Genomic DNA, 27,946 nt, shown 5'->3' with positions numbered 1-27,946 from the left:
TCGAATAGATATAAACCATTTAGAAATAAATTTAGAACTTTGGTGAATTTTTTTGGCGTCTTTCAGGATGCAAAGATGACGCAGCTCCTCCCGGGCTCTTCATCATGAATCTGAATCTTTAGTTTTCAAAAAGGTTCTTTGTTACCCTGCATTAAGAAGATTGACCATGTCGTGTTGTTGTAACTCTCATATTCAATGTTAAATCTGCCCCTGAGTCAGTGTTGTCATATAATGAAGCGTGTCAAACGCTGAGCACATTAGTTACAGCACCACCTACTGGCAGCAGGAAGTGAGTGTCTGATTCACAGTGCAGATCCTCCTCAGACGAGGTCAGAAGGGGAAAGATTCACCCTGTGATCGACACTCAGTGTGTTACTACTGAGAGACCCAAACCTCCTTATTTTGACACAAAGGTTCATCTTTGTTTCACTTTTCATCAGTAAGAAGGTCTGTGACATCAAAGTACATGAAGTCTCTTTTAATGAAAACTTTTAAAAAGGATGGAGGAGTCATTCCTCGGCACGGCAGCAGCAGCAGAAAAAGCTCACCACAATTCTCTTGAAGAATTTGCGAATCTGCTTCAGCCTTTTTTTAGTGCCGGAGTCTCCTTCAGCTCCTTCAGTTGACCTTGGGACTGCTTTCTTTTCATGGGAGTCTTTCATTTGAGCTCCATTAGCAGACCAGGAAACTGAAGCTGTATGCTCCTTTAAGGAGACATACGTTTGTCCTCCTTCGTAAGACCAGGAGTCTTGCTCGTGCCAAAAGGAGTCAGCAGGAACTCCTCCATCTGAAATCCAGGCGTCTGTAGCTTCACCAGAGGAGAGATCTTTGACCTCTTCATCAGCAAGCCAGGAAGCCGAACCCTCATTACAGAGACGACTTAGATCGGCAACAGTAGACCAGGAAGTTAAAGGTTCCTCATGTGAAGCTTGTTCACAGGTGTCATGGACTGTCACTCCGTCAGACGATCCAGTGTTTGAACCGTCAGCATCGGAGCCAGTGAGTCCAGAGGTTTGATCTCTCCCGTGTGATTCAGTGTCTTGGCAGCAACTCATCATGATTCGAGAGTTTCTCAGACTAGATGGAGAAGGACAAATCAGTCAATCGATGAAACCAGCACCAACAGGGCAGAAAGCTTGAGTGTGTAAAAACACACGCTCACTTACTAGTCGCTGCTGTCAGTGCTCTCCAGGTGGCTCATGGTGATAAAAGGGTGCTGCAGAGCTTCCTGAGGAGAGATCCTCTCATCTGCGTCCAGATGCAGCAGACGTTTCAGGAGGTCCACAAAGACCCTCCTGTCCATCTGCTCGCTAGCGTCCCCCTCTGGGTACATCTGGATTTACAAGACACTGGATCAAGACTGGATCCACAGACAGCAAATTTTCTAAATATTTCTTAAAGACTAAAAATGAGCTTCCAAATGTTTTCCCGGAGCTGTAAAGATTTGCTGTCTTAGCAGCTTCAACACTTTGCAGCTGATGTGAAAACTTCAGTCTGACCCTTGAATCCAGCAGAACTTACGTTAACCAGAGCGTCCAGACAGCTCGGCTGCTCGATGTAGCTGTTGCGCTGTTGCACTTCAGAGCCGTTAGCAGCTGTGAACTCGTCAGGCGTCTGAACACAAAATATATGAGAGCAGTTTAAAAAACAAAGTTCAGTTTGAGTGATTTTAATGCAGACTAAGAAGAACGTGGTTTCTTTACCATCAGCCTCCAAGTTGCACCCTCATCAGCCGCCTCCTTCTTAAAAAAGAATCGGCTGTACATCCCATTACGGAGCTGATATTCATCAGGCAGACCCAGAACCTCAACCATGCTCTTCATCTGCACACACATACACACACCGCCATCAGCTGACATTCTGTGCAAAAGTCTGACTTAGTCTGAGGCTGGCTTACATACCATCTGATAGTCGCAGTTGACCTGGAAGAGGTTTTCAGCCAGGAAGAGGAAGGAGAGGATGCAGCCCAGTCCCCAAACGTCGATAGACTCGTTAAAGGGAAGGCCGAGAGAGACTTCAGGAGCCCTGAGGATGGACAACAAACACCCCAAATATGTCATTTTATTGAAGTTAGAGATAATGTTGTAACATTCGATCAACTGGAAGTTCCTTTCTTTATTTCAAAATAAAAGCGGGTTTTAATTCAAACAGTAGGTAACGTCATTTTTAGCTTTATTCAGTACAAAACCTCAAATTAAATGCTAAACAATCTTTTTTTGTAATGTGAAATAATGACACTTTAATCATGCAATGAACCATGATTTAACTTTTCATGATGAGCTTTTAATCACATACTCACAGAGGTCTTAATTTGATGTGCAATCACAGCATGGATATTTCAAACAACACAAACGGGATGAAGTGATTTGCCGTGCAGGATAAACGTACCTGTATCCGCCTGCTTGAATCTCCTGACCAAGCTCGGCTTCGGAAGCTGTTATGGCTTCTCCAAAGTCGATGAGTTTGACTCTGAGCGGCTGGTCCTGCGTGTTGACCAACATTATATTGTCCGGCTTGATGTCGGTGTGCACGATACCAAGACTCTTCAGGCCATCCAGGGCGAGCAGCAGCTGCAGGGACAAAGCAGAAGAGTTTGGGTTGGAGGGTGTTCTTGATCTGTCGCTGAGCAGATAATGGCTTTCATATCATCATGTTTACATACCTGCTTTGCTATTGGCCTGATGGCACGCAGAGAGAGCGGTTCCCAGTTTCTGTCCTGGAGCAGGTCGTAGAGATTCCTGTCCAGCATCTCAAATGCCAGGCAGGTTTGTCCCATGTATTCAAACTGCTCAAAGAACTTCACCATGTTGGTTTTATCTGGACCGAGCGCAGAGAGGACCTTTAACATGGACACCTAGAGAGACAAGAGGAGACATGGCAACAGTTTATTGAACCGTCTGATGGAGCAGACTGAATCTGCAGTGTGTAAATATGTGAATCAAATCAAAAGGAGTGGAGGAGTGTACCTCTTTGTCAGCATCCAGGAGCAAAGCAGAGTCCTTTTTCAGGATCTTGATGGCGACAGTCTCTCTGGTTTCAAGGTTCAGGCACTTGGCCACTTTGCCAAAGCAGCCTTCCCCGATGAACTCCAGGACGGAGTAGGCAGACGTGCTGCTGTACAGGGTTTGACCCGTCTCAATGTCTGTCTCAGAGACTGTGGAGAGTAGGGAGGAAATATATTCACTGTCAGTATGATTTGTGTCTCAGAGTATTGAATTGAACTTTACATGATGTCAATACAGAGACTCAAACTGAACAGAGTGTACAGATAGTTCGAGTTTACAACTCGCCTGTTGAGTCTTAAACATTTAGTATCAAACCCTCTAAGACCGCCACAAAGCCCTCATAACTCTTCATTCAGAAACATGTGAAATCTTACCAGGCGACATTTTTGCACAGACGGTGGTTTCCAAAGATGGAGACGAACCTCGAAGGTTGAATCTTTACAGATTCAGAACAAACAGACGACAGAACAACAACAACAATACAACAACAAACAAGGCTTCTCTCTCTATAAACTCTCTCTCTAACTATGTGACTCTCCTCTCTCAATGCTCTCGGGGGTCTGACCAAACTCTGGCCCACTAGTCCCCTTTAAAACTGAGACTCCCTGTGACATACAAACGTTCTAGATCTCAGAGCAGGTTATACCGTCATTGTGTCTCCTGTTCCGGCTTCAAATTCAAACGAACAAGCTGAAAAACATGTTTGTATTTAAACGGCCTCCTGTTGCTGTGCCCTTTACAAGTATTACTATTCAGAGACCTTTTTATATTCTCATCATTTAATCTCATTATTTCATGTCGTTTGGTTCGAACTAAACGGATTTAGGAACAAAACTTCAGATTAGAGTTTGGTGTTTGTCACACTTTTTAAGGTTCAGGATGATAGTGGATCAGTGAAATATTAAAAAGCAGCTTCATGTCAGAAGTCTCACAGGTCCTTTAAATGATCAACTCTACCCCCCTTTCTGACTGCAGGAACTTTCCCTCTGAACTAGGGACCTTTTTGAGGAACTACATGCATTCCCACCGCAGGAAACAGGGTCCTAAATTTAGTTCTGGGGTAAAATTCATGTGTTGTATTTCAACGTTATGTAGAAGAGGTAACAGTGTTTAGGCCTGCTTAGTCCAGAAGCAGTTTGAGTGCAGACTGAAATGTCTATAGATCAAACGTTTTGTCACTCGTGCAAACTTGTTCACAAATGTCTCCTGCTGCCTGAAACAAAAGGACCCAACATGAAGCTGGTGTCACAATAATCAACACCATGTTCCAACAATATTTAAAGGTAACGTTCACCGTCTCCATCATGCGTTACCTCTCTTTCACAGAAGACATTTAGTTTCCTCACAGGACACTCAAGAACTGTGCAGTGGCAGAAGAAGAATACTTTGGTATGACAGAAAGAAAAATGCTGACTCACTGACTGACGATGTCTTTTTGACCTCCGCGTGGCTTCATCCAATATGGAGATTGTTTAATCGTTCAACCCTTAGATGTATTTTGGGGATTTTTATGCCTCTATAATTCAGAGGCTAGATCGAAGCAGAACGCAGAGAAAGAGAGATGTCATGCAGGAAAGGAGACGCAGGTCCAAATCGAAACATAGCCGCCTGCTTTAGACTGAAGCCTACAGCGTCTGTACACGGGGAGCGCAAACTAACCACTTTCCCACCGGTGCCACGTTCAACCCTTCTTATAGTCGACGAATACAATCAGCTGCATTCATCCTAAGTGATACCACTGGAACCATTTTATATTTTTGTGTTTTTACCTTAAATTTTTTTTGTACTTTTTAGAAACAGAAACCTCAAAATATGTAGAAATAGGATCCATGTTTGGAAACCACTCTTAAGACCACACGACAGCTTCAAAGTCTTTCATCATTACTCACTGCTGGGGTTGGACATTTACTTAAATATCACACACACACACAACAGATGGAGAAGACAATGATAAATACATGATGCATGGTGCATCATTTATTGTATGTGGAGACAAACACGTGAATTCACAAAGAGACAAAGACACACTGTCTGCACATTAAGCACTAACGATGAGGGAGATAGAGGACAATAAACACACACGCAGAAACTCAGGATGGATCGTATTATTAGGTGACAGCGTTGCAAACTGGACTGTGTGTGTGTGTGTGTGTGTGTGTGTGTGTGTGTGTGTCACTGTGTATCTGTGTGTGTAATCACAAGATGGATGAGAGCCTAAATAGACTTTCCTCTGAACTTGGCCTCTTGACGTGAGCAGAATGGGACGACGCTTTGCTCCACTTTTCTTTGCGTTCTCCCCCACACTGCTGAGATTGAAGATGTGCCTGCGTGCACTGAGCACACTCAGAAACCTCAGTGCTGCCTCAGTGTTTAGCACAGAGCCTCTGAACTGCGACATATTCTTATGAGTTGGTGTGAATGTTTACAGCCCAAATCCAATTGTGTTTAATGCAACACAAAGTCGCAGTTCTTTTGTTTAATTGGCAGATGGAAATTAAAATGAAAAGGCTTAATTAAATGATTTAAAAGGCATCTCAGTGATAACAAAACAATCTTAATATGTAATTCTGTCTCATTGCCATCAGGGGCTTAATGAGCCAGCTTTATATCCCGAACAGAGCAGAGCGAGTAACGCTTTAAAACTCCTCTGAGGTGCTTTAACTAACCCCAAACTGATCATTATTGAACGAGGCCTCGAAAAGCTTCACTCACTCCTCCATGTCAGGATGCAACTTTGGTCTGTTTGCCTGTTATTGCGTCACAGCGGCTCCATTGTCAAACATAAAAATGAAGATAACCATTCAAAGATTTGACACGACATTCAAACACCAAACAGATATTTATTTAGTTTTAACTAAAGAGTGACCTTATTAAAACTTGGGATCCTGTATCTCCAGTTACATGGTCGTAGTTCGTGATGTGTTCAGAGCATGGTCAGCATCAGAGGCGATGCTGTTAGTCAGCCTTAACATGTTTTTATCGTAGGCTGTGTCATCAGCCGTTTTCACACATGCACCTCCGGGTGATATCTAAATCATTTAGAGAGCACTGCTCTGGAGATTCTCCCGACTTTGTTCACACATGCACCTCCCAGCTGGAGACTTTGTCTTTCAGACTTTCAGGAGGACAGGGAGGGAAGACAGGATGTAACATTTGTCTTTATATCAAAGCTATGTGTCGTCCAAAGGAATGACAACATCAACTAAAGAGCGGAGAACAAGACGCTGACGAACGGAAAACATAATGCAGCCGTTTCATCTTGAGATCAGTAACCGTATGGAAACGTCTCTCCCACAGCTGAATTCTCTGGATAATATCCTGCTGCTCTCTCACATCAGCCCGCTCAGACTTACTGCAGAAAGCATGCTAAGAGTCTGGCAGGAGAAACAGCAGGGGAAGTCAGATGTGTGCTCGTGTAAAAACAGTTCAAAGAGTCTCTGCATTGGTTGGCCTTCGATCTTTGAGCAGATGTTGAACTGTTGGAGGAGTTCAGACTTTAAAGCAGTGGACAAACACACCAGGAGCTGTTACAGCACTGTAAGACACTTAGAGTCACAGAAATATAAAACAGAACTTTATCGACTCGCCCCAAAAAGATGTCAGCCGGCGGAGGAAATCATTTCTTTGTTTAGTCTTTTTACAGACTCTGTTAGCGCTGTTGTCTCCACACAAGCTCAGTTTAGTCCACGTGAAAGCTTTTAAAAACTCAGCTCTGGGTCATTTGTCTGTTGATGGCACAGAGAGGCACCTTCATGTAATCCAAAGTCAGTGAACAGTGATGAATTGTTTTCCCTTCAAGTTTTGGCAGGACTAAATACACTCTGTCTTTATTAAGGACCTGCTAAAAATCCCTGATGATAAAAAAAAACAACATATTCCCGAGGTGAGTGACCTCATGATGATATGTGGGCGACAGAGCTGTTTTTGTTCAACACTTCTTATTGTTTTATCTCTTACTTAAATTCCTCATTTTGTTCATATTTATATTTCGTTATTTCTTCTGCTGTATTGTGTGTCAGAGAATCAGTATCGACCAAATTTAGTCCATTTGATTGATAAACTATTTCTGATTCTGATCCAACCCGACAACTAAGACAATGAATCATCAAAGTTAGCTGTCGGATGTTTGAAACACATTTGGATAATTGTGATGGTTTATTTGGATGTTAGAGGAATGTGATGTTTCTTTTTTGTAATCTACCACACAACAAATCTGCACATGAAACGCATAAAAAGACGAGGCGTTTGAGGTCATTTTCAACTCAATTAAACTTTATTTGTAAGTGGCCATGTGCAATTAAAACATCAATGTAACCATTTGATGAATTGCGACAGAGTTAGCCGTAGGTTAATTTACTGCAGTCCCTTAGCAACAACAGAGTCCGCTACACGACGTCATAAACTGCTGCTTTCAACAACAATACAAGGAAACTTTTAAACCTAAGTTTTTTTATTATCAGTCTTTGGAGCTCCGTTTGGACACTTCATGTGTAAATGGGTTGTTCTTAATCCTCATGATTGTCACCTGTCAGCATCTTCTCTTCCCAGAGCTTTGCTCCTTGATTGTATGATAGATAGATAGATAGATAGATAGATAGATAGATAGATAGATAGATAGATAGATAGATAGATACTTTAGTGTTGCTTCAGTGTTGAAGACAGTTGAGTCAGGACAGACGGATGCAGCCTCCTGCAGGTGCAGTGCCTTCAGCTTATCTGGTCCCAAACTACATTAGCTCTCAGTCTGAAGCTCATTGTTGTCAGAAAAAGCAGCACCAGCACTATGTGCGGCACATTGTGGTGTTTGAATGAAGCTTGATGGGGTTATAACCTCGTCCAAACAAGAATTTGATGACGGGGAGTAAGGATTTATTTTAAATGTGACTTCAGGATGTCATGTATGGAATCCTGTACATCAAATATAGTTTTGCAAAACATTAAGTCTTGCATTTGAAATAAGTGTCATCACTCTATAACTGAGGAACAGTGTAGAAAGTTCATCGTCAACCCCGACAAGCATATTGATTTAATCCTCACTTCTGCCCTCCAGGAACAGACCAGGGCTCTGCCTCAGGATTAACTAATAAAATGATGATGTTTGAATAAAACTGACCTCTGTTATCGTTAGATAGCCGGGCTCCAGGGTGCGAACATTTCAACAGTACATTCAACCAAAAAAGTATTTTAGTAGTCACTTTAAAGGTCACATATTCGCCTCCTTTTTAACCAGTATAATTAAGTCTCAGAGCTCCACAAAACGTGTGTGAAGTGTGTTGTTGTAAATCCACTCTGATCCTGTGTTTGATCATGTCTATAAACCCCTCTATTTCAGCCCTGCTCAGAACAGGATGTTTCTGTGTCTGTGGCTTTAAATATGTAAATTAGCTGTGTCTGGCCACACCCCCTCTTTGGAAGGTGATGTGACTCTGGTTTTCTTGAACCAATCACAAAAATGTGTACGGTGAGAAGGCAGACTCAGAGGGTAGAACAAACACCTGGGGGAGGGGTGACTGCCCTTTGTGATGTCATGAAGGGAAAATCTCCACACGGGCACACATTTTCTGAAAAGTGGAGCAGACAGAAGACGGAGAGGATGGACTTTTCTCATCATTGGGGGGTTTGTAGAGAGAGTTGGTACACATATTAGAGCTAGAACTTTTAAACCTAAGATGACCTGATCGTAGGCTAGCGAACATGAACAAAAATGTAAAAACCAGAGTAAGAGAAAAATACTTCCTGCTTGATGCCATCACAGTGTCCACACTCACCAATCCAACATGCATATAACCTGCATGGCACTGACCATTTTGACCGTTGAAAAAAACAGCGTTGGGGAGGTTTTAGGCTGAGACAGCTCAGTCTTTGCAGCAGACAAAAACAGGATGTTGCAGGTCAGACGGTGAAATTAGCAGCAGTGCATCTTGCTGCATTTTTTTCTCCAGGGACAATCTGAGGAGCTCTAGTTCATCACAATTAGTGTGTGCCCATTCTTCTCTCTGAGATAATCTGTTGGCTCTGAGGTTTCTTTTTTAGAAATGTATTTATACGTGTTAAGAACTGCGAGGACCAGTTGGTATTGGGAACATTTCTGCGTCCTGTCTGTGTCTGTGTGGTGTTTTTGTGACTCACTACGCACCATGGTAGTGTGTGGATGTGCATTATCGGGGGTTTAGGGGATGCACATCCAGCAGTGTAGTACAATCATGATACCATCGCACATTTAGTACAATCTCAAATCCACCTGATTTTACACAAAATCGTCACCGGTCAAACCATTGTCCTTCTTTGGTACAGCGAGCTCTCTTCTGCTGCGGGATGCATTTTATCCAGACGTTTATGGGCGCACAATAAAGTTAAGAAATGTTCGACTTCTCAGCTCAAGATGCGGAGTCACGGCGCTGGTTAATGTCTCCTTTGGAAAAGCAGCTGATTAAATGGAGTAGGAGACGGACTTAACTACTTACCAGACAGAGCTCACTGACGACATGGAGGAATGTTGGAGAAGACGTTTTCTGGAAGCAAAGCAACGTTGAGAGCTCGACATTTGCTCAAATCCGTTTCTTCTCCACTTATTTTTACATGTGCTCATTCGTGTGCACAAGCTGCACAGACGCTCTCAGCTGTTTACTCTCAGGTGTTTGTTGAGCGACGGCGCCGAGGGCGACACGTCTCTGTGTGATCGGGCTCTCAGACTTCTGCACCTGGTTGGAGCACTTTTTGCAGATTTTGTGCAACCTCACTGTCAATGCAAATTCAAGTATTTAGAGGAGGAGTATTCAACATCATTTGTTTCAAAGAAGAATTCAGAAGAAAAACCAGAAGCCACTTTCAAAACTATGCCCAAAAACACATTAAATAAAATGGATATTACATGTACATCATCATAGTCTCACTCTCTATCATAACACATGTAAATACTGTTTTGATCATTTAGTTTGATTTTAAACCTCTGATGTGGTCTTTCTTTGCATACTCCATATTTGTGAAATCTTTTAGGATTTAATAAAAACACTTTATTATTCCCGACAGATCTCGGAGAACCTGGGTAAGATGTACAGTGAGATGATCTTCGTGCACGGCTTTGTTCACTGCGACCCTCATCCGGGCAACGTGCTGGTCCGAAAATGCCCCCAGAGCCAGAAGACGGAGATTGTCCTGCTCGATCACGGCCTCTATCAGGTGAAAAAATCTCCAGGCGGCTCTCACATAAAGAAAACATCATTTGTTCTAATATTGCAGTCCATTTTTCATGTTGCTGGCTGCAGCCTTGAGTAAATAGGTAGAGCAGCAAACAGTCAAGATGCACATAAAAAATGGTCTCCACACACACTTTCATACCCACGCACACGCACACACACGCACACACACACACACACACACACACACACACACACACACACACACACACACACACACACACACACACACACACACACACACACACTTTTAGGAGAGCTGCAGGGGGATAAAAGCTTTTTGATAAACAACTCATTTGATGTTGTTCTTAGCAGAGTGCAGCGGTCTCGCTTTGGATTGGTACATCACTGCCTTAATCAGACAGACCCTTTATGTGACCCCACACACACACACACACAGTCTTTGATTGTGAACACACATGTTGGTGCAAACAGTCGCAGGCTGATGCACACTGGTCTGACATGTTTGTTGACTGCTGGTTTCTGTATTCATGAGGAGGATTTGTCCTTTTCATAATGGCGCCAATTTTTTCTTAATGACTTCTGAGTCCTGCTGTCATTTTAGAGAATCATTTCAATCCACTCCTCATAAACACACACACACAAACACACATTCAATTAGAGTTCCTCGCGCCACACACTGAGTGTGTTTCCAGTGCCTGAGTGGGTCATGCAGATGTCAGGAAGCATTAAGGGGAGGATTGAGCGTGTCCAACGTAAAAAGAGAAATCAAGAAAAGCGTTTTTTACAGTCGAGCTGGATTCACATTTTAAAATACATTTGTAAAGTGCCAATTCAATATAAATGTTTTCTCCAGACTTTTTATAAAAAGAGCTGCTCTCTGTTGTCTTTGTTATGTTAGTAACCGAGACCTGACATTAACCCGTCATGAGCACGACGCAACATTCAACAAAGTTTGAAGAGGCCGAATCCTCGAGCAGGAAACAGACTCACCATGAACGTGTTGAGGCCTAACAGCAGTTTGTTTTGGTTTCATGCTGGTTACATTGATAAGTGTAAAGAAATACTCCTTCTTCATTCTCACAGTTTAATTTACATCATGAAAAACAGTCGATATTCATCTTCTTCCGTTTCAAGGACGATCAAATCTAAACAACAGACAAATCTCCTTCTGTCTTCAGGTGCTGCAGCCTGACTTCAGGTTGGACTACTGCAGACTGTGGCAGGCTCTGATTAAAGGAGACATGCCCGGCGTGGAGCGCTACAGCCGCCGACTGGGAGCCGGAGAGCTGTACCCGCTGTTCGCCTGCGTTCTCACCGCCCGATCCTGGACCGCCGTCAACGCCGGCATCAGTTCTGTGCCTGTCACACACTCGGAGGTATGTGCTCTCAATTCACTCTTTTTTTTGTTTTAAAGATTTACTGTGGGGCCTTTTTGCCTTCATTTGAAAGGACAGTGGAGAGAGTAGGGGATAACATGCGGGAAAGGAGTCTGTTGTCAGTTGTATTGACAGCTGCACAGATTCAAACTGAAGTGCATCAGGTCCATCAGACACGCCTGAGATGAAGACTGAAACACTCAGCTGAGATGCTTCTGCTGCTGACAGGCTGTTAGTGCTTGAAAACTAGTCGATGCTTCACGTGTTCCTGCAGAAAGTCAGCCACATCCTCCATCTGTACTTTATGTGCTCTACAATCATGCAGGTCGTGTATTTACAGTGGATGGACACACATTTTAAATTGTAATATATTTATTTTATTTAGAGCCAGTTTCTTCAGAGTTCTGATGCTGGTGACGATGTGTTTGGTCTTCAGCTCTTCTTAAAAAACACTTTGAGTGTCTGTTGACATGAGCTTTTCTTTTAACATCATGAGACATCATAAGACCAAGATTGCAATCAGGACAACTCGATCTTAAAAAAAAAAAAAAAAGATCCATTGATTAAAGTACAATGTACAATCACAGTCCATGAGTGAGCAATTTAAATAAGCAGACACGCAAACAAAACACAAGTGAAACTGAATAAAAGAAATAAATGACAGAGAGTGAATGATTTGAAAACATGGGGAATCTAAAGTTATCCAAGTAGTGATTAGCTGATCCAGCTTTTTACTGTAAATTGAATAAAATAAATAAAAATAAAGAAGATGTCCAGAAGCCTTGACTCCTGGCTCTCAGCTTGACGGAGAGACTGGACACTTTGAGTTGTGGAGCTGTAGGATCCTTACCTGATCTGAATCTGGTCAGAATAAAGAACCTCGCCATAGATGAAATCCACATGGAGTCTGCAGGATGGAGCGCTGTCCACTTCCCCTCCTACATGAGCCCCCAAGATGCTCCAGGTTTCTGATTGTTAGCAAAGGTGGCTGGCTGCTCTTTTTTTTTTCTATTCCCCCCGTCAAAATAAAAGTCTAAAACCAGAAATTCATTCACTTTGTACGAAAACAATAGTCTCCAAAATATCTGTTGTTTTTCTCTAATGTGGCTCGAATACTCTGTCTCTGCAGCCAAACAGAAATCATCAATAAGTGCTCCAACAAACACACAGACTAAAAAAACAAAGAAAATCTTTTATCTGTAGTTTTAAACCTGTCACACTGTCTGAATGGACGTGGATAACTTTCCCACCTGCCCGCCTGCCTTCAGGCTCCCTGTTATTGTGCAGGATTTACAACAAGCTAAAATCAGCATGCTAGCTGCACATGGCCCAGACTTCCTCAAACATGACACATCCAGCTGACTTTGACTGGTTTCTCCAAAGTTGTCTTTACAGCTCATTTAGCATAGACTTCTGTTTTGACCCCATCTATGAAATGACTGAAGTTTGTGTTTTCTTCAAGGCTGGATTGTTTTTAGAATCGACCTGCAAAAACAACCCAAACTGTTTAGTGTGCGTTTGTCCCATTAACCACAGGGGGTCCACAATGCCATCTGTGCTGGAGAGAGTATATTTATACCTCTCTTATGCAACATTTTGAAGCTGGCCAAAGTACTACAAAACAGTCTGCTACAGTGTGCCACCCCCTCACACATGACGGCCAGTACAAGAGTGAACTTGGCAGGCAGCAGACGGTACGAGGGGACAGAAAGCATGAGCAGAGCAGTCCCAGAGAAGCAGAGAGGGGGTTGTTGTTCTGTTTAACGACAGGCCGTGTTCGGGTCATACATGTGTCTGCAGTCTGCCATGACTTTAAGGAGGGGCTCGTTTCCTGTTATCCGTGCGCAGAGTTTGAACATGGCTGTTTTACGTTGCGCCGTCGGCCCACGCGGCACAGGCCTCTGATGTCATCCAGTCCATCACGATCTGGGAAGTGCTCATCGTACCATATGGTGAGGGGGACAGCGAGGGATTTAAACACAGCATCACAGGATGCATGGACTTCTGTGTGGACATGTTGTTTCAGGCTGCACGGCCCAGAGACACCAAGGCCCCCTGGAAGTCAAAGAAAACGAGATTACAGAGCCTGAAGAGAGAGACCAGCTTAAAGTTAGGAGGTAGATGGGGGAGGGGGAGGGGGGGGGCTTGTTTCTACTTCAGTATGTGACTGATCTAAAGATGAGTGATATAGGGATGATGCCACTCGTGTCCCATGCTCAGAAGGTGAATGACTTTACAGATGGATAGAAACCTGAGAGCAGCTGATGTTGTCAGATAAATTGAACTGATGACTGTATGTTCAAAACTGACCAATCTGATAAAGACTTTCTCTCTCTCTCTCTCTCTCTCTCTCTCTCTCTCTCTCTCTCTCTCTCTCTCTCTCTCTCTCTCTCTCTCTCTCTCTCTCTCGTCTGCTGTGGCTTTTTATTTACAGTAAAAACAAATTAGAGGATTCATGTTTCTTATTTTGAAAAGCTTCAGTACTAATCTATGGTTAACAGGGGCGACTGTGGCTCAGTTGGACGGTTGAAGGTTCGATCCCCAGCGCCTGCAGCGTGATTGGACTGTGTGTTCTACTTCCTCTCTGAGGTTTGGCACTGGTTTATTCTGCTGAATAAATGAATTGAAGAAACAGTTTTTGAGAATAATCATTTATTTGAAGTGTTCTTAGTTTTAAAGTAAACGTATATACTATTTAACAATCTGGACTTCTGACAGTGGCATGACTCTTCCAGACTGTCACAGAGAACAATAACTCTGAGGTGATAAAATGTAGATTTGATGGTTCTGTTTTTATTCGGGAGGACAGAAAAGAGTTCCACTCAGCGTCTCTCTCTCTCCTCTCACGTCTAAGACGGAGACGTTTGTGTGTGTTTTGAAGGGATCAATCATTGTGTTGTCATGTGTGATTCCTTCACTTGGTGTGCAGCTCAGTGATTTGACTTTTTGCTTCACTTCCCGTCTTCTGTTCTGTGTCTGCTGCTCTACCATTTCCTCTCCCTCCGTCTGTCTGATCGTCTTCACGGACGCTATAAGATGGTGGAGATATGGGAGCCATTTTTCAGAGCTGATATAACAGGCTGTGCATTAAGCATGAAATACATTTTCCTTCTTTACATTTTCAATTTGGACGAGATTTGTCTCACTCGTCACTCCTTTCAAGTTCTGTTTGAATGTGGCTTTGATTTCTGCTGCTTTGGTTGAACGTAGCAACACAAACATCTCGCGAGCTGCACATTTTATTCACCCCGCTGGATTTCACCGAGTACGGCAGAATGATCTTATTGTGCTCATGAAGCCGCTTGATATGAATTCTCATGAACTCTGCAGTGGTTGAGGTTTTGTAGAGGCAAAATGTCGACTGAACACTGACAGTGAATGTTGTTCTTTGTGCATCCTTTAGGGACCAGGTCTTCTTCCACACAGGGTAAGGGGCCGTTATGTGTTGGATGTAGGCCTGGATGATATGAGCAAATATGCTATGTGCTCAATCATTGTCCAATATTGCACTAATGGGGGCGCTGTTAGCTGTGGATGTGCACACGCCCATGTATGGAGGCTGGACTCCCCCCCCCCCCTCCACTGTCCTGTTTGTAAAATAAAAAGGCATAAAAAGCCCTTAAAAATGGAAAAAAATTTAATAAAATTATATGTGAAATGATTTGCTGAAATATTTGCTTGCTAAGCTGTGTCCCTCCTGAATCCAGAATCAAATCCAGAAGCTGCTGTTTCACCACTAAATTGGCATCAAATTCACCGAGCGGGAGCTGATGGCTGAGATTGACTGCATCAAAATGTTTTCTGCAAGCGCGGCCATTACCTCCATCCGATGACTAAAATTGGTGCAACCTGAGAAAGCTTTGCTTGTTGACATGAAATAATGGTTCTAGTTTATTTAGATTCAGGTTTTTTTTGTGATGCTTTTTGAATGCTCATGTATCCTGATAGCACTCGCTAGTGCAGTTCCAGCTGGTTCCAATCTGGATCTTTAGAGCTTCATGCTTACTGTTGATGACGTGTTAGATGTGCATGTTTGTAAAGATGCACAGACGCACGTGTTCAACGTCATCTCACTTAAACACGTTCAATCTTTATGGGAGATCTGGACTCTAGAAGTTTCCATCAGAGGGAAAAGAACGTGTTATGTGCAAAGAAGCGACATACTCTTGGTATGTGGTCGGACTTGTGTTCATTGCCCATCGTTGCGCGTTATTAAATGAAGCTTCTGTGTGTTCCCTATTATGAATTCAAACCCTATATAATCACGCTGGAGTGTGAAAATGTGTGCAGGTAAGGTGTGCTGTTCTCCTCTGTCTGCCACTTCAGAGATGAAAGCACTCCCATCAATCGCAGCCATCGGTCTATGTCACTTACATTCGCTGCTTTAACACACACACACACACACACACACACACACACACACACACACACACACACACACACACACACACACACACACACACACACACAGCCATTAGGCCGACTCTGCTCTAGTGCCCTCCACTTGTCGATTGTGTAACAGCGATGAAGACATTTGGAGACGTCCACTCGTCTTCTCTGCTTTTTCTTTGTCGTCCTTCCTGACGTCTCCCCTCGTCGTTCGCTGTGCCCCCTCTTTTCATTTTTATCCACTCTCTCTTTATGCCTGGATCATTTTTTAAGTTGTGCTTCCACCGCCCGACGATGCATTCCATTAGTGTTAATGCAATCACATTCAGGAAACACACGTTGAGTGCTTTTAGAGCTCTGGCTTTTTGCTGCCTTTTTTTTTTTTCAACATGGTGGAATATTTTATTATTTTAATGACTGTTTCTCCTCCAAATATTCAAACAAAAGCAATCTGTTAAAATGGTAACTGTGTGGTTCGAGAGGTCAGGAAATATATTGTCTTTTATTTTTCTGATGCATTTTGTTGTTGTTAATCCCAACAGCACCCTTCCATGTGCTTCTATGTTTGCATTTTATCTTTCAAAAAAATCCACATCCACAAGTGAACATTTGCACTGCACTTATTCCGTCCGCACACGTTTCATGTGTCAACGACGGGAGTCACGTTATACTCACCACGCTGCTGCTGCTCTTGTATCAGAGAAATACATCCGATTGGATTCACTTATATTCTGCAGTGATGTCATCAAACTTCGATCTGCACATTTCAACTAATATAATCACACATCGAATAGTTTGGAAATCAAAGTTTCCTCGCTGAGGAATATGAAGCTGCTTGGTCCGCTTCATTTCTTATTCGAGCTCTCGTGAAATGAATCAACACTGTAATGTAAATGTTTGATAGCATTGTGTTAGTTTGGGGGGGGGGGGTTACAGATGTTACAGATTTAACATTCATATTTAGGCATTTTGTGAAAGAAGTGGTGAGTTTAATCTCGAACATTGTAAATTCTTATCTCTCGGTCTGATGTGTGAACGGGAGCGCCCCCATAAAGTCGATATTCCAACTTCTGTAACTATGGTGTTTGTTTACATGTCAGTCACCTTTTTGTGAAATAAATTCAATCACACTTTACGAAGTTACGAAAGAGTCGTCTGTGGAGAAGTTGTCACAAACTATCAGGCTTTGTGTTGTTATGTTCTAATATCAGCCAAAACAACAAAGGTCGTCCTGGAGGCGTCCATGTTTGTGATTGTGAGGAGTGACTACGTTAATCCAAGTCTTCTCTTTTCTACTGGATCGTAGGGCTGGGTCATGTGACCTCAAATCAACATCAGCATTCATTGAACATTTGACCTGGATTACGATGTGTGAGAGATTATTTGTGTTTTGCTTTTCGCCCTCATAGTTCACTGACATGGTGTCTACTGTTAAAGCTGGGTTAGCTTTTCTCATTAAAGAGTGATTATCTGATTGAATATTTCAAACTGAAGTATAAGTGACACATTTGAGTTAACTTCTAGAAAAAAGAAATTAACTTCTGGAAAACTCTAGAAAATAAATAACTTGCATTTTTGCAAACAGTTTTTCCGAAGTTTAAATTTGACTTCTTTTAGTTCGGCTTCATCTTCCCTGAAGACATTGCCTCCATGTTGTGGATTGACTCTGCCCCAGAAATAACAGCGAACGGATGTTTTAAATGTCGGTTTCTGTAATTGTTTGATTAATTGGCGAGCAGTCGTGGATCATCTTTAACGGCGTGTTGTCTCTGCGTCTTAGCATGACCACGGCCACGTTTGTTTGTTTGAGTTAAAATGAGGCCGTGATCTGAGCGTTCTCACATGAATACACATTTATACCACGACGTCTATACTTGAACCCGGCAGGCATGCTGCATCCTCTCTGAGGCCTTGTGAGCTTCATCAATAAATGGTGCAAAATGGAGTTCTGGTAAAGATAGAAGTGTGACGAATGAAGAACCAAATACAAACAGAGAAGTTCATCTGACAGCCGCACACTTCACCCGTCTGTGTGATGGAGGGGTTGATCCTCTCAGGTGTTACACAACTTCTTTATTGATCCTTCAATCTCTCAGTGCTGCCGCTGGTGGCCTAGTGGTTGGTTTGTGCTGCTCCATGCGTTGTCCTCGAAGCAGGCGGTCCAGGTTTGAATCCAGCACGTGGCTCCTTTCCTGCATGTCGTTTCTCTCTCTCTCTCTCTCTCTCTCTCTCTCTCTCTCTCTCTCTCTCTCTCTCTCTCTCTCTCTCTCTCTCTCTCTCTCTCTCTCTCTCTCTCTCTCTCTCTCTCTCTCTCTCTCTCTCTCTCTCTCTCTCTCTCTCTCTCTCTCTCTCTCTCTCTCTCGCTCTCTACAACTCTTTCACTTTCCTATCTCTCTATTGAAGGCATAAAAAAGCCCAAAAAAAACCTCTTTCAACCCCACTTCATCCTTCCCAAATGTCACATTAATTAAGCGTCCCTCTGTACAGCAGTCTGAGTACAGCAAAGTGATTTCATATTATTCAGTGTAAGCTTTTCTTTAGTACAATAAAGTGACTGCCTGGAGTATAGTTGCCTTTTTCCTCGCTCAGAATGGCATCGCTAATAGCAGGTCTCACTATAGATTGTAAAGTTCTCCCTCTGTGCTGCACAACATATTTCTAATGGCTGCAGGCTGCTGTTCCAAATCATCCTGACGACTCTCTAATACACTCGGGGGAGAAAAGAAAAATCACCAGCACAGATTCCGCCTCCCCCCGATTGCATTCCCTTTGCCTTTTGCTCGGCTTATTATCACACCACTCTCAATACAATATGTCCTTATTGAAGCTTTCACATGCAAATGAGAGCACTGTGGCTGTCTCTGTGTCCTACCGACAGCTGTGAGGCCGCTAACCAACCTCCCATAATTGCTACTAATTGTTATTCCCTGAGCAGGCTCTTCAGAAAACCCAACCCCCTTTTCATTTAGACTGGTGGCTGCTGGGGTTTGTGTTGTTGGTTTATGTCTTTACACTAAACCGGGTTTCTGCTCGTCGACTCACTGAGTAAATAAAGAATATGTGGAGCAGTGGGATGGTTGAAAGGGATTGGGAAAAAAAAGAAGAAATGATTATTTCACCAGCTAATATCCTGCAGTTAATTTCCTGAGCAACTTTCCCACATTCGCTCGGTGTGTTTATAATTTCTCTCTCTCATATTTCACTGTGTATTCTCGACCCCGGTCGAGACGGGCAGCAGCAAAAACACATCCATCTATGAGTCAAATCTGAGACGCAGTATTTCTAGCAGTTGAGCTAAAGACAATCGATATCCTGGAGAATCTGATTCTTTCATTTTAGATTTAAAAACATTCAAGGACACCTTGAGTTTTCACTCGTTCTGTCACAGATTCAAGGCTGAAGGTGCAGAACATCCCAAAGTCCTTTTCTGTTCAAGCATTTGGCGGTGGTTGTACCTTGAATCAGGCGCTGTGTCAGATTCAGAAGGTTTTAGACGATAGACGGGCTTTAAAGTTGTTTTAAAGAATGGAGAAATGTTTTAAAGGGTTCATGGAGACAGGCAGCTAAACTGCTGAAACTTTCTCACTATACGAGGAACTGTTGGAAACCTCCTCTTTTTTTTTATCCCTTCAGCACGACAGGAACTTTTGAACTATTTTAGCCGTCTTAGCTTCAGAGTCGGGACCACGGCGGTGCGAATGCAGAAAAGGTCCCGATGGTGTCTCAGAGAAGTCCCCGGTTTATAGTTCCTCTTTCAAGAGTAAAAACTGACCTGCTGAGTCTCTGTCTCAGACATATATACTGTACTGTTCCTGACATATCTCCGTGTCAGATTGAGTGTGTGTGTGTGTGTGTGTGTGTGTGTGTGTGATGAGATGCCTGTTGTTTGCTGCAGAGAGTGTTTGGGTTTTTTTTGTCTCATGGTCACAGGAGGTGATGTGAACAGAGACAGACGGACAGAGAGCAGAGACAGAGTTTATCTGTGTCAGGATGTTGACTCGCTTGTCTGTCTCACTCTCTGCCTCTCAACATCCTGTTTATCTGGACTGGCAGCTCTGACAACGCTGCTGACACAACACACACACACACACACACACACACAGAGCATACTCTATGCGTACCTGTATGTGTGTCGGTCATGGCTGATGATGACAGCTCTCCTTCTCGTCTTTCTTGGACAGGACGTTGAGATCCGGACCAAATGCGGCTCAGTATTTGCCTCAGATCAGCGATCTGCTGAACCGAGTTCCCCGGCAGATGCTGCTGCTTCTGAAGACCAACGACCTCCTGAGGGGCATCGAGACCACCTTACAGACCAGGGCCTCCTCCTCCTCCTTCATCAACATGTCTCGCTGCTGTATACGGGCCATGGCCAGGTCAGAAAGATTCATCTCTGTTCCCTTTGTAGAAGTGTTGTTTTTTTTTTTACCTTTGATTTAGAGGTACAAAGTAAAGACAGTGAGAAGAAACTAGAAATAATAAAGTTCTGGGAGAAAAATATCAAGCAGAGCATGTTCACCATGTTTCCCTAGTCTGTCTACAAACCCCCAAAGATGAGAAAAGTCCATCCTCTCCGTCTTCTGTCCTGCTCCACTTTTTAGAAAATGTGTGCTCAGACAGGCCGTTTGGAGATGTTCCCTTCATGACATCACAAAGGGCAGAAGCCCCTCCCCCCCCAGCTGGGTGTTTGTTCTGCCCTCTGAGTCTGCCTTCTCACCGTAAAAAAACAATAGGACACGGAGCGAAAAAGCCGAGCCAGCCGAGCCCTTCCTGTCTTTAGTGGCACATCAGCGACTCTTTAACGGATCTGTGAATAAAATCCTTCAGTCTCTGAGATGTTCGCAACACAGCGTGTCAGAACTAACACTAAGCCGACGTGTAAGTGGCTTTGGAGGAGAAATTGATATTTACGTCTTCAGGTTTGTAGAGGCGAGGTGCGTGCTGTCACGTCAACTCTCAGCTGAGGATGCACACACACACACACACACACACACACACACACACACACACACACACACGTGGAAAGGCTCTCTGCGTGGTGCTACACCACTAACAGAGCTAACAGTCTTATAACACATAAAAAAGTGTAGTTCCCTGAGTAGTCATGTAATTCAGGCGACTCACCTCGTCCTTCAGTTCGAACACTCGGCCCTCTGAGCTCAACCTTTTCTTCAGCTCTCACTCACTTCATGCGCTGGCAGCTCAATTTCACTCTCAGGCGTTCCAGCACCTCTTTTTTTTTTTTTTTTTTTTTTAATCTTGCACAAACAGATGCTAATAATACGTCTCGCATTACCTGCGTTCAGTTAACAGTGAAATAATTAGTGTTTATTTGCTCTTGGAAAAACCTCTAAAATACACTCTACCTGTTAGATCAGAGAGGCGAAGCTGCTCACAGCAGCCAGATCGAGCGTGAGCGAGTCACCTCGTCCCGCACATGACTTTATGCCAGTTAGTAATTTGTACATGATGCACCAAGAACAAACTGTGAACAGTCTGGAAAATGACCTGCTTTGTTTACAAATGAGCTCCCTGAGACATGAAATAGACTTCGAGTCTGTTCGGGGAAAAAGTGGCTTTAATCTCATTTGTATCAGTGGTAGACATTTGTGCTCTTCTTCAGGTAATGTTTGGACATTAACATGGCTGCAGTGGAAAAGGGACTAATGTGTGTGTGTGTGTGTGTGTGTGTGTGTGTGTGTGTTCGATAGACAGCCGGCAGCATGTTTTGGAAGTGGAGCCAGCTCCATCGATTCAGCACCACGGACAGCACCGCCACTCACTGAACCGAGAGGCTTCATTTCATTTCTCTCATTTTTCAGAGTTTTGAGGCTTGAAAATTGACACATCACGCAGTTTTCTTTTGTGCCTCCCTGAGATTAAATGTTTTTTCATCCTCCGTGGAGCTCTTAGAAATCATAACCACATTAGTCAGTCTCGCCTGTGCTTTTGGATTTGTGACTGAAAAGGTATTTCAGCCTGTAATAGAGATTTACAACTTTTTCCCATTTGCTTAAAAATCTGGACAAGCGCACGTTTGCAGCTTGCATTCAGCGTTGACTCCATTGTTCACACGTGCTGTAGCAGATTTTCTTCCTCTGATGGATTCTGCACACAGAGCGATGAAGTCATTCAGGCCTGCTGGGCTCTATTATTCCTGCAGTTCGTATTTTTTACCATCCACTTTTAGTCGGTGAGCGTTTCCTGCTGAACCATAGTCAACAGATACGATGACAAATACCTGCATCTTTTCTTCTATTCAAAAAGTGAAAGCTCAGGGCGCTGGTGGCCCAGTGGTGAGTGCGCCCACCCCATGTACTGAGGGTTCAAGTCCTCCACAGGTTTGAACCAGACTCTAACTTGTGGCTGCGTCTCTCTCTCTCTCTCTCTCTCTCTCTCTCTCTCTCTCTCTCTCTCTCTCTCTCTCTCTCTGGAGGTTTTTGGGTTTTTTGTGGATCTGGAGAAAACGTCGGAGAACTCACGAGCATTCGTAGGAAATCTCGATGGTTTAACTTACTGTGAATAAAGAAGGACAGTGTGCTACCAAAGTCTCCCCTGCGACAGGCATTAACGTTTGTTAACCATAGAGGAGGCGGAGCTTAACTGCAGCCAGTCAGCAGGGGAAGCTGTCATGTCATCCATCTTTTTAAAGTCTGTAGTTTAACAAACCTTTCTCTCTTTCCGTCTCGCCCTGCTGGCTGACAGGCACAAGAGGAGTAAGGCTCGGTCCAGAAGGAGGCGCCTGCACATCACGCTGTCCGAGTCCCTGAACCTGTGGAAGCTCAGCGCGTACGAGCTGTTCCTGAGGGTCAAAGGCTCCATGTTGGTCCACTGGCTCTGCGCTCTGCTGACGTTTCTGCAGTGACACAACATCTGGACTTCACATCTGGACAGACACGACAGGCTGCAGCTGCTGAGGCTTCTGGAAGGGTTGCACACGACAACGTTACACAAATAAAATACAGTATGTGCTCTTCGAAAAACAACCCACACACTCACACTCGTAAACCATCGTTTGCACCTGTTGAAATGACACGTCCACAACCCTGTGGACACACACACGCTGATGGACACACACGCTGATGGACACACACATTTTGAACTGTTACCTCAAGATCACAGACTGTCAGATCCGTGAAGTCACGCACAAATACAAGCACACATACAGGAGAGGAAAGAGGCCACATGTTGAAGAAACGTTTGATTTCAGAGCCATCATCAGATTTCTCACTTGATTTAGTTCTTGCATCGATTTTCCTTCTTCTGCAAATAAACAAAAAAATTCAGCCAACTAAGTCAGCATGCAAGAAAAGTCTAAAGCGCTCATTCAACATTTCATATACTCGGTTCTCCTGAGCTGCTTTCTCAAGATCTTGACTTATTTATCTCGTTTTCTCAGACATGCAGAAGCAGAACGTAGAAGAAGGATCAGCTTCCTCGTTAGATGTCCAGTGACATCCAGACAATCATGTGACCATGAGAAAACAAGCTGTGTTATCACGAGATAATGAGACCGCAAGTCGAGCTCTCCGTTCAATCCAGGGCTGCATGTCCTCTCAGGGCCTCCGTAGTTTTCTTCCACCAAAGTATGACTTTATTTTTTTTAACTTTGACTTATTCCCTTTTTGAAATAAGAGCCAGAATACAGGGCTGACTTTTATTTTTCAGGGAAATTATATTCATTTCATTCTTATGCATAAAATCTTCCTTTGAGAATCTGACTCTCTGAACGTCTTCACATGGCCTTCTTCTTCTTCTGTATGTAACTGTGCTTCTCAGATATGATGTTAGGATCTAAACTCTCTATGAACCTTCAGGTTCATTTACATATCATTTGATAATATCGTCACTCTAGATTGATACAAGCGTTTTAAAGTAACTGCGTTGATCTGCTCTGTTTTGGTTTCTCAGATTCGGAGCTTCAGACGTGATCTTGAGGTAACGGCGTGGTTCACGTCACCTTGTGCAACTTTGAACACATGATTCTATTCGGGCGATGCTTGACAGCGATGTGTCGTTAAACACAGACAAACCTCATTACTTCCAAACAATCACTCCGACAGTGCAGATTCAAACACACACAGACACAGCTGCAGAGGTGGAGACGGGATGATGAGAGCTGCAGAAAAGAAACGTTCACAGGACGAAGAAGAATGTGAAACATGAAACGACTTGTTCCGTTGAAGTCACAGCTGACCTGTTGTCTCATGTAGCCGCTCATCTCTGCCATCATCACGCCTTCGTACGTTCATATTGATTCTGGGACGTTGTGACACTTCTGACCCTACATTGCATTTCTGCGTTGCTGAAGCACGGCACAGCAAGAGCTCAACACACACACACACACACACACACACACACACACACACACACACACACACACACACCACCCCCTCATTACGCCTCTGCGACTCTCAGACTGAAGGCGAGATGTCACGGGGACGTGATCGTCGGCTGCTGTTTCGGCCTCGATGATGTCGGACGTTGGATTGGTTCCTGCTACCTCAGACTGAAGTTTGCATCGACGTTTGTGACGATGCAGGACGCACTGAATGCTGAACTAGTTTATTTTCTCTGTTATAACTAACGTCTAATGGTGCATTGTGTTTATTATTTCACTGGTACTGTAACTCTTCAGACAAACACTGTTCAGCCATTCCACGATCACAGCAGTGAGATCTGTCAGAGTCATAAGATGGAGAGAACTTCACCCACTACCAGGGTGCATGGAGAGAGTGGAAGAGGTCAGAAAGCTCCAGCACATTGTAGCATGAACATCAACTTTATTACCTGTATTAGACCAACACGTTTTAGCTTGTGGCCAAGAAATACTCATGTGTCTTCTCACTCTGATCTGAAAGAGATTGTTTCCTCAAGCTTTTTAAAGGAACCTAGAAATTCCTGGCAGGTTGTTGCACTCCAGCGCCAAAAAATATATCCTAACTGAGGATGTGCCTCTGCAAAAAAAAAAGAAGTCCTAAATTCTGTTTTACAGTTTTTTTAAAGTTTTTATTTTAGAAACAGTTGATGAATTCAAAGAAGTCAGGTGGAGAGAGAGAGAGAGCAGAGTGACATGCAGGAAAGGAGCCAAAGGTCAGATTCAAACCGGCGCCACATGCTTGGAGGACTACAGCCTTTGTACATGGGCTGTACACACTAACCACTAAGCCACAGGATCCACGGTATAATTCCTTTTCTCATCCTTGTCTGCGTCACCTCAGTCAGTGTTTGTAAATCAGATTCTTCCACCGTGGAGATGAACCCGTGTCATGTAGCCGGGTTTGTTTTTCTCTCTCTGCAGTCATGTCATAGCACACACATGGTTATGGTTCAGTCATCATATCTGCAGTCAGTCTTTCTGCCATCACCGGCTGTCTGTGCTCAGGGCCGCTGTCATCACAAGTTTCTACTTATTTATTGAAGAACTTTATCTCATGCATATCTCTTGTGTCTGTTTGTCTTGACACAGGAAGTATCTGACTGTATTTCATCAAAGACAGACGTCCTGTTACAAAACTGCTCCTGTTTGCATCAGCTTCTTTTTTTATTTCTTTTTTTTTAATTCTCTGTGCCTTTTCTGTCTTTGCGCGTCATAACTCACTGTATTTACTGCCTGTTGTTTAAAGGACATTATCATGCTAACTCATGGTCGGATTTTAAATTGGTCCTAATGTATGTTTCCTGCTGCGAGGCGGACTGATTCATGCAGCGTTAAGAGAAAGATGACACACACACACACACACACACACACACACACACACACACACACACACACACACACACACACACACACACACACACACACACACACACACACACACACACACCCCGCTGACCAACAGGCTCTTTTTGACAAACAGAGTGTGAACAGGCTGGATGGTAGCCCACAACTTTCTGTTCACTTTCCCACAATGCAATGCTTCACCTTCCACTCATGAGTGACTTCCAGTGATGTGACACTGCAGCCTGGCAGCCATGATGAGTAATAGAGATGGAGTAAGTCATTCAGTAGTGTTTAAGTGGAGCAGAGACGCTGAGGTTTCAGTCACAACACGCGAGTCACATGAAGCCAAACAGTACCTGCTCTTCATCTCCACCTGGAGCCTTTTCACGCACCCTTTTCTTTTATTGCCTTTCTGATTATGAAATGTGGGAAAACAAAGTGTTAAAAAAAATTGTGTAGAGATTGGCAACGCAACGCACAGTCCTGAAGCTACACGACTGTTTCAGAGACATGCGGTGAAAAAAGGCCGAAACAAATCCGCTTCACTCCACTCCACATCTCTCTTTGTTCTGTGTGTTCATGAGCAATGGACACGCCCCCTTTATCCTCCAATGACAGCAGAGTTAGTCTTTTATTTATTTGACATTGTATTTTAAGGCAGGATACCTCTCTGTGGGATTATTTATGTCTTGTTGCATCAGATCCATTTCCACCCTGTGAGCTGGATTGAACAGGTAAACAATACGTTTGGAGTTTAATCATTTCATTGTAATAAATTCAATTGAAGCAGAAATAAAATCTGTGATTTATTGCCCCTGTGTTCCTTCTTCAAAGAGTCAAAGCCTGTTCAGACGTTATCCAGAGAGATTAAACTGCTGTTACCGGAAGTTTCCTGTTATTTATGACCCACGTACACACCTTCAGAGAGAAGCTGAACACCTGCTTTGGACTTCATGGACGTGGAGAATTTGGATGTAACAGAAAGAAAGGAACAATGATGAAACCCTCGAGGGACGGGAAGACCATAAAGGGGAAAAGTAAACAGTTTTTAATGACATTAAACACAGATAAGAACATTTTTTTAAGAGGAGCCGAAGTATCTAGAAGACAAATCTGACTTATAAGATTTTTATGAATTAACTGAGTTAGATTTATTTCCCAGAATTATTGTGTCATTGATAAGGGAAGGATGAGTTTGTGTGCAAATATAGCAGGAAGAAAAATGTAGAACAAAGATGAAAAAAAGGACGAGTGTGTCCGGAAGCCAGCACTGATTTATTTTGTTTTAGTGTTTGTGCAATTCAAAAGTTTGATTGAAATATTAAACAAGAGTAAGACTGTTTTTTGTAACAGAATAAATGCACAAAATGAGGCAATTAAAAAAAAAACACTGAACACAAAAAGGCTTTTCGACACGCAAAACATTCATCTTTGCAAAGTCAAGCTAAAATATGAAGCTACAAAAGATCCTAAAATTAAATTCTGTTTGGGAGTTCAAAGAGTCGACTCTAAAAAAGAATCAAACTTCCCATCACTGCATGTCTCTCACCTCGGGTCATAACATTCTTCACGACATGATAGCCACATGCCAGCCAAGAATATATGCAATAAGGATGCAGCAAGATCATTGAACTTAAAAGAGACGAGACTGCACAAAATATGGATTTTTGTCTCTGTGACATCACTCTGTAGTTACTGAAGGAGGAGTTCTGATCAATAAGGAGTAAAAGAAGAGTTAAGTGATCATGAATTGTCTGTACCAAACGTTATGTGGGTTAAGAGAGGGCAGGATTTATAGTTTTGAGACTAAGCTCATGGTCAAGAAGAATGTGAGTGTGTGTGTGTGTGTGACATAGAGAGAGAGAGACTATGTGTAGCACACTGATAGTACCTAATTTCAGGACACTCTATCCAACAGTTGTTGAGAAGAATCATCTGAAGTCAAGTGCGGACCGTTTGACTGACACTGCCATCGTGAAATTTCCCAGCCCTTGTCTGACTGAGACGCTGAGGATCAGCTGAGGCAGAACAACAGCAGTTTGTCTTGACACGTAGATGCTGTAAACAAGACGTGATTAAATTCAGCTTTGAATTTTTTTTTTCTTTTTTTTTCTGACACAGATTCAGCCCTAACTCCTTTCATTTCCAGCCTCACATCCTCTAATCCCTGCAGCAGCCAATCTTGCAGACACACTCACTCGTCAGGCTGCTGATAATTTGCCTCTCTGTGCAGTTTGTGCAGCCGTGGTGCATAATTGCAAAAATGTCCAAGAGGAGGAAAGTACTTCTCGA

At 43.3% G+C, this 27,946-nt stretch overlaps 2 protein-coding genes across 3 annotated transcripts in view; one reads left to right on the top strand and one right to left on the bottom strand.

Moving 5' to 3' along the window:
* Positions 1–26,141, top strand: part of adck1 (aarF domain containing kinase 1) — a 57,939-nt gene extending 31,798 nt beyond the window's left edge. Inside the window, 5 exon segments of the mRNA XM_079369987.1 lie at positions 10,035–10,184; positions 11,344–11,541; positions 20,112–20,129; positions 20,131–20,306; positions 22,636–26,141. Coding sequence (XP_079226113.1) covers positions 10,035–10,184; positions 11,344–11,541; positions 20,112–20,129; positions 20,131–20,306; positions 22,636–22,795 — 702 coding nt within the window. The 3' untranslated portion in view covers positions 22,796–26,141.
* On the bottom strand, positions 464–3,622 carry LOC306840590 (homeodomain-interacting protein kinase 2-like). Of its 2 annotated transcripts, XM_079369980.1 has the most exons (9): positions 3,380–3,622; positions 2,967–3,154; positions 2,663–2,854; positions 2,389–2,570; positions 1,902–2,025; positions 1,704–1,823; positions 1,522–1,614; positions 1,167–1,333; positions 464–1,077 (listed from the first exon to the last, which is right to left on the bottom strand). In XM_079369980.1, the coding sequence occupies exons 1-9, from the start codon at positions 3,387–3,389 to the stop codon at positions 510–512; spliced, it is 1,644 nt and encodes a 547-aa protein (XP_079226106.1). In that variant the 5' UTR covers positions 3,390–3,622; the 3' UTR covers positions 464–509. The 2 variants fall into 2 exon arrangements, with proteins under 2 accessions (XP_079226106.1, XP_079226107.1); XM_079369981.1 differs by lacking the exon at positions 464–1,077 and having other exon boundaries at positions 1,300–1,360; positions 3,380–3,617.
* Positions 26,142–27,946: the final 1,805 nt, after the last annotated feature.

This window comes from Symphodus melops (assembly GCF_947650265.1).
Source record: "Symphodus melops genome assembly, chromosome: 19".
Classification (NCBI taxonomy): domain Eukaryota; kingdom Metazoa; phylum Chordata; class Actinopteri; order Labriformes; family Labridae; genus Symphodus; species Symphodus melops.
The sequence above is the reverse complement of the archived record's forward strand: the minus strand, read 5'-3'. Positions and strand labels throughout refer to the sequence as shown.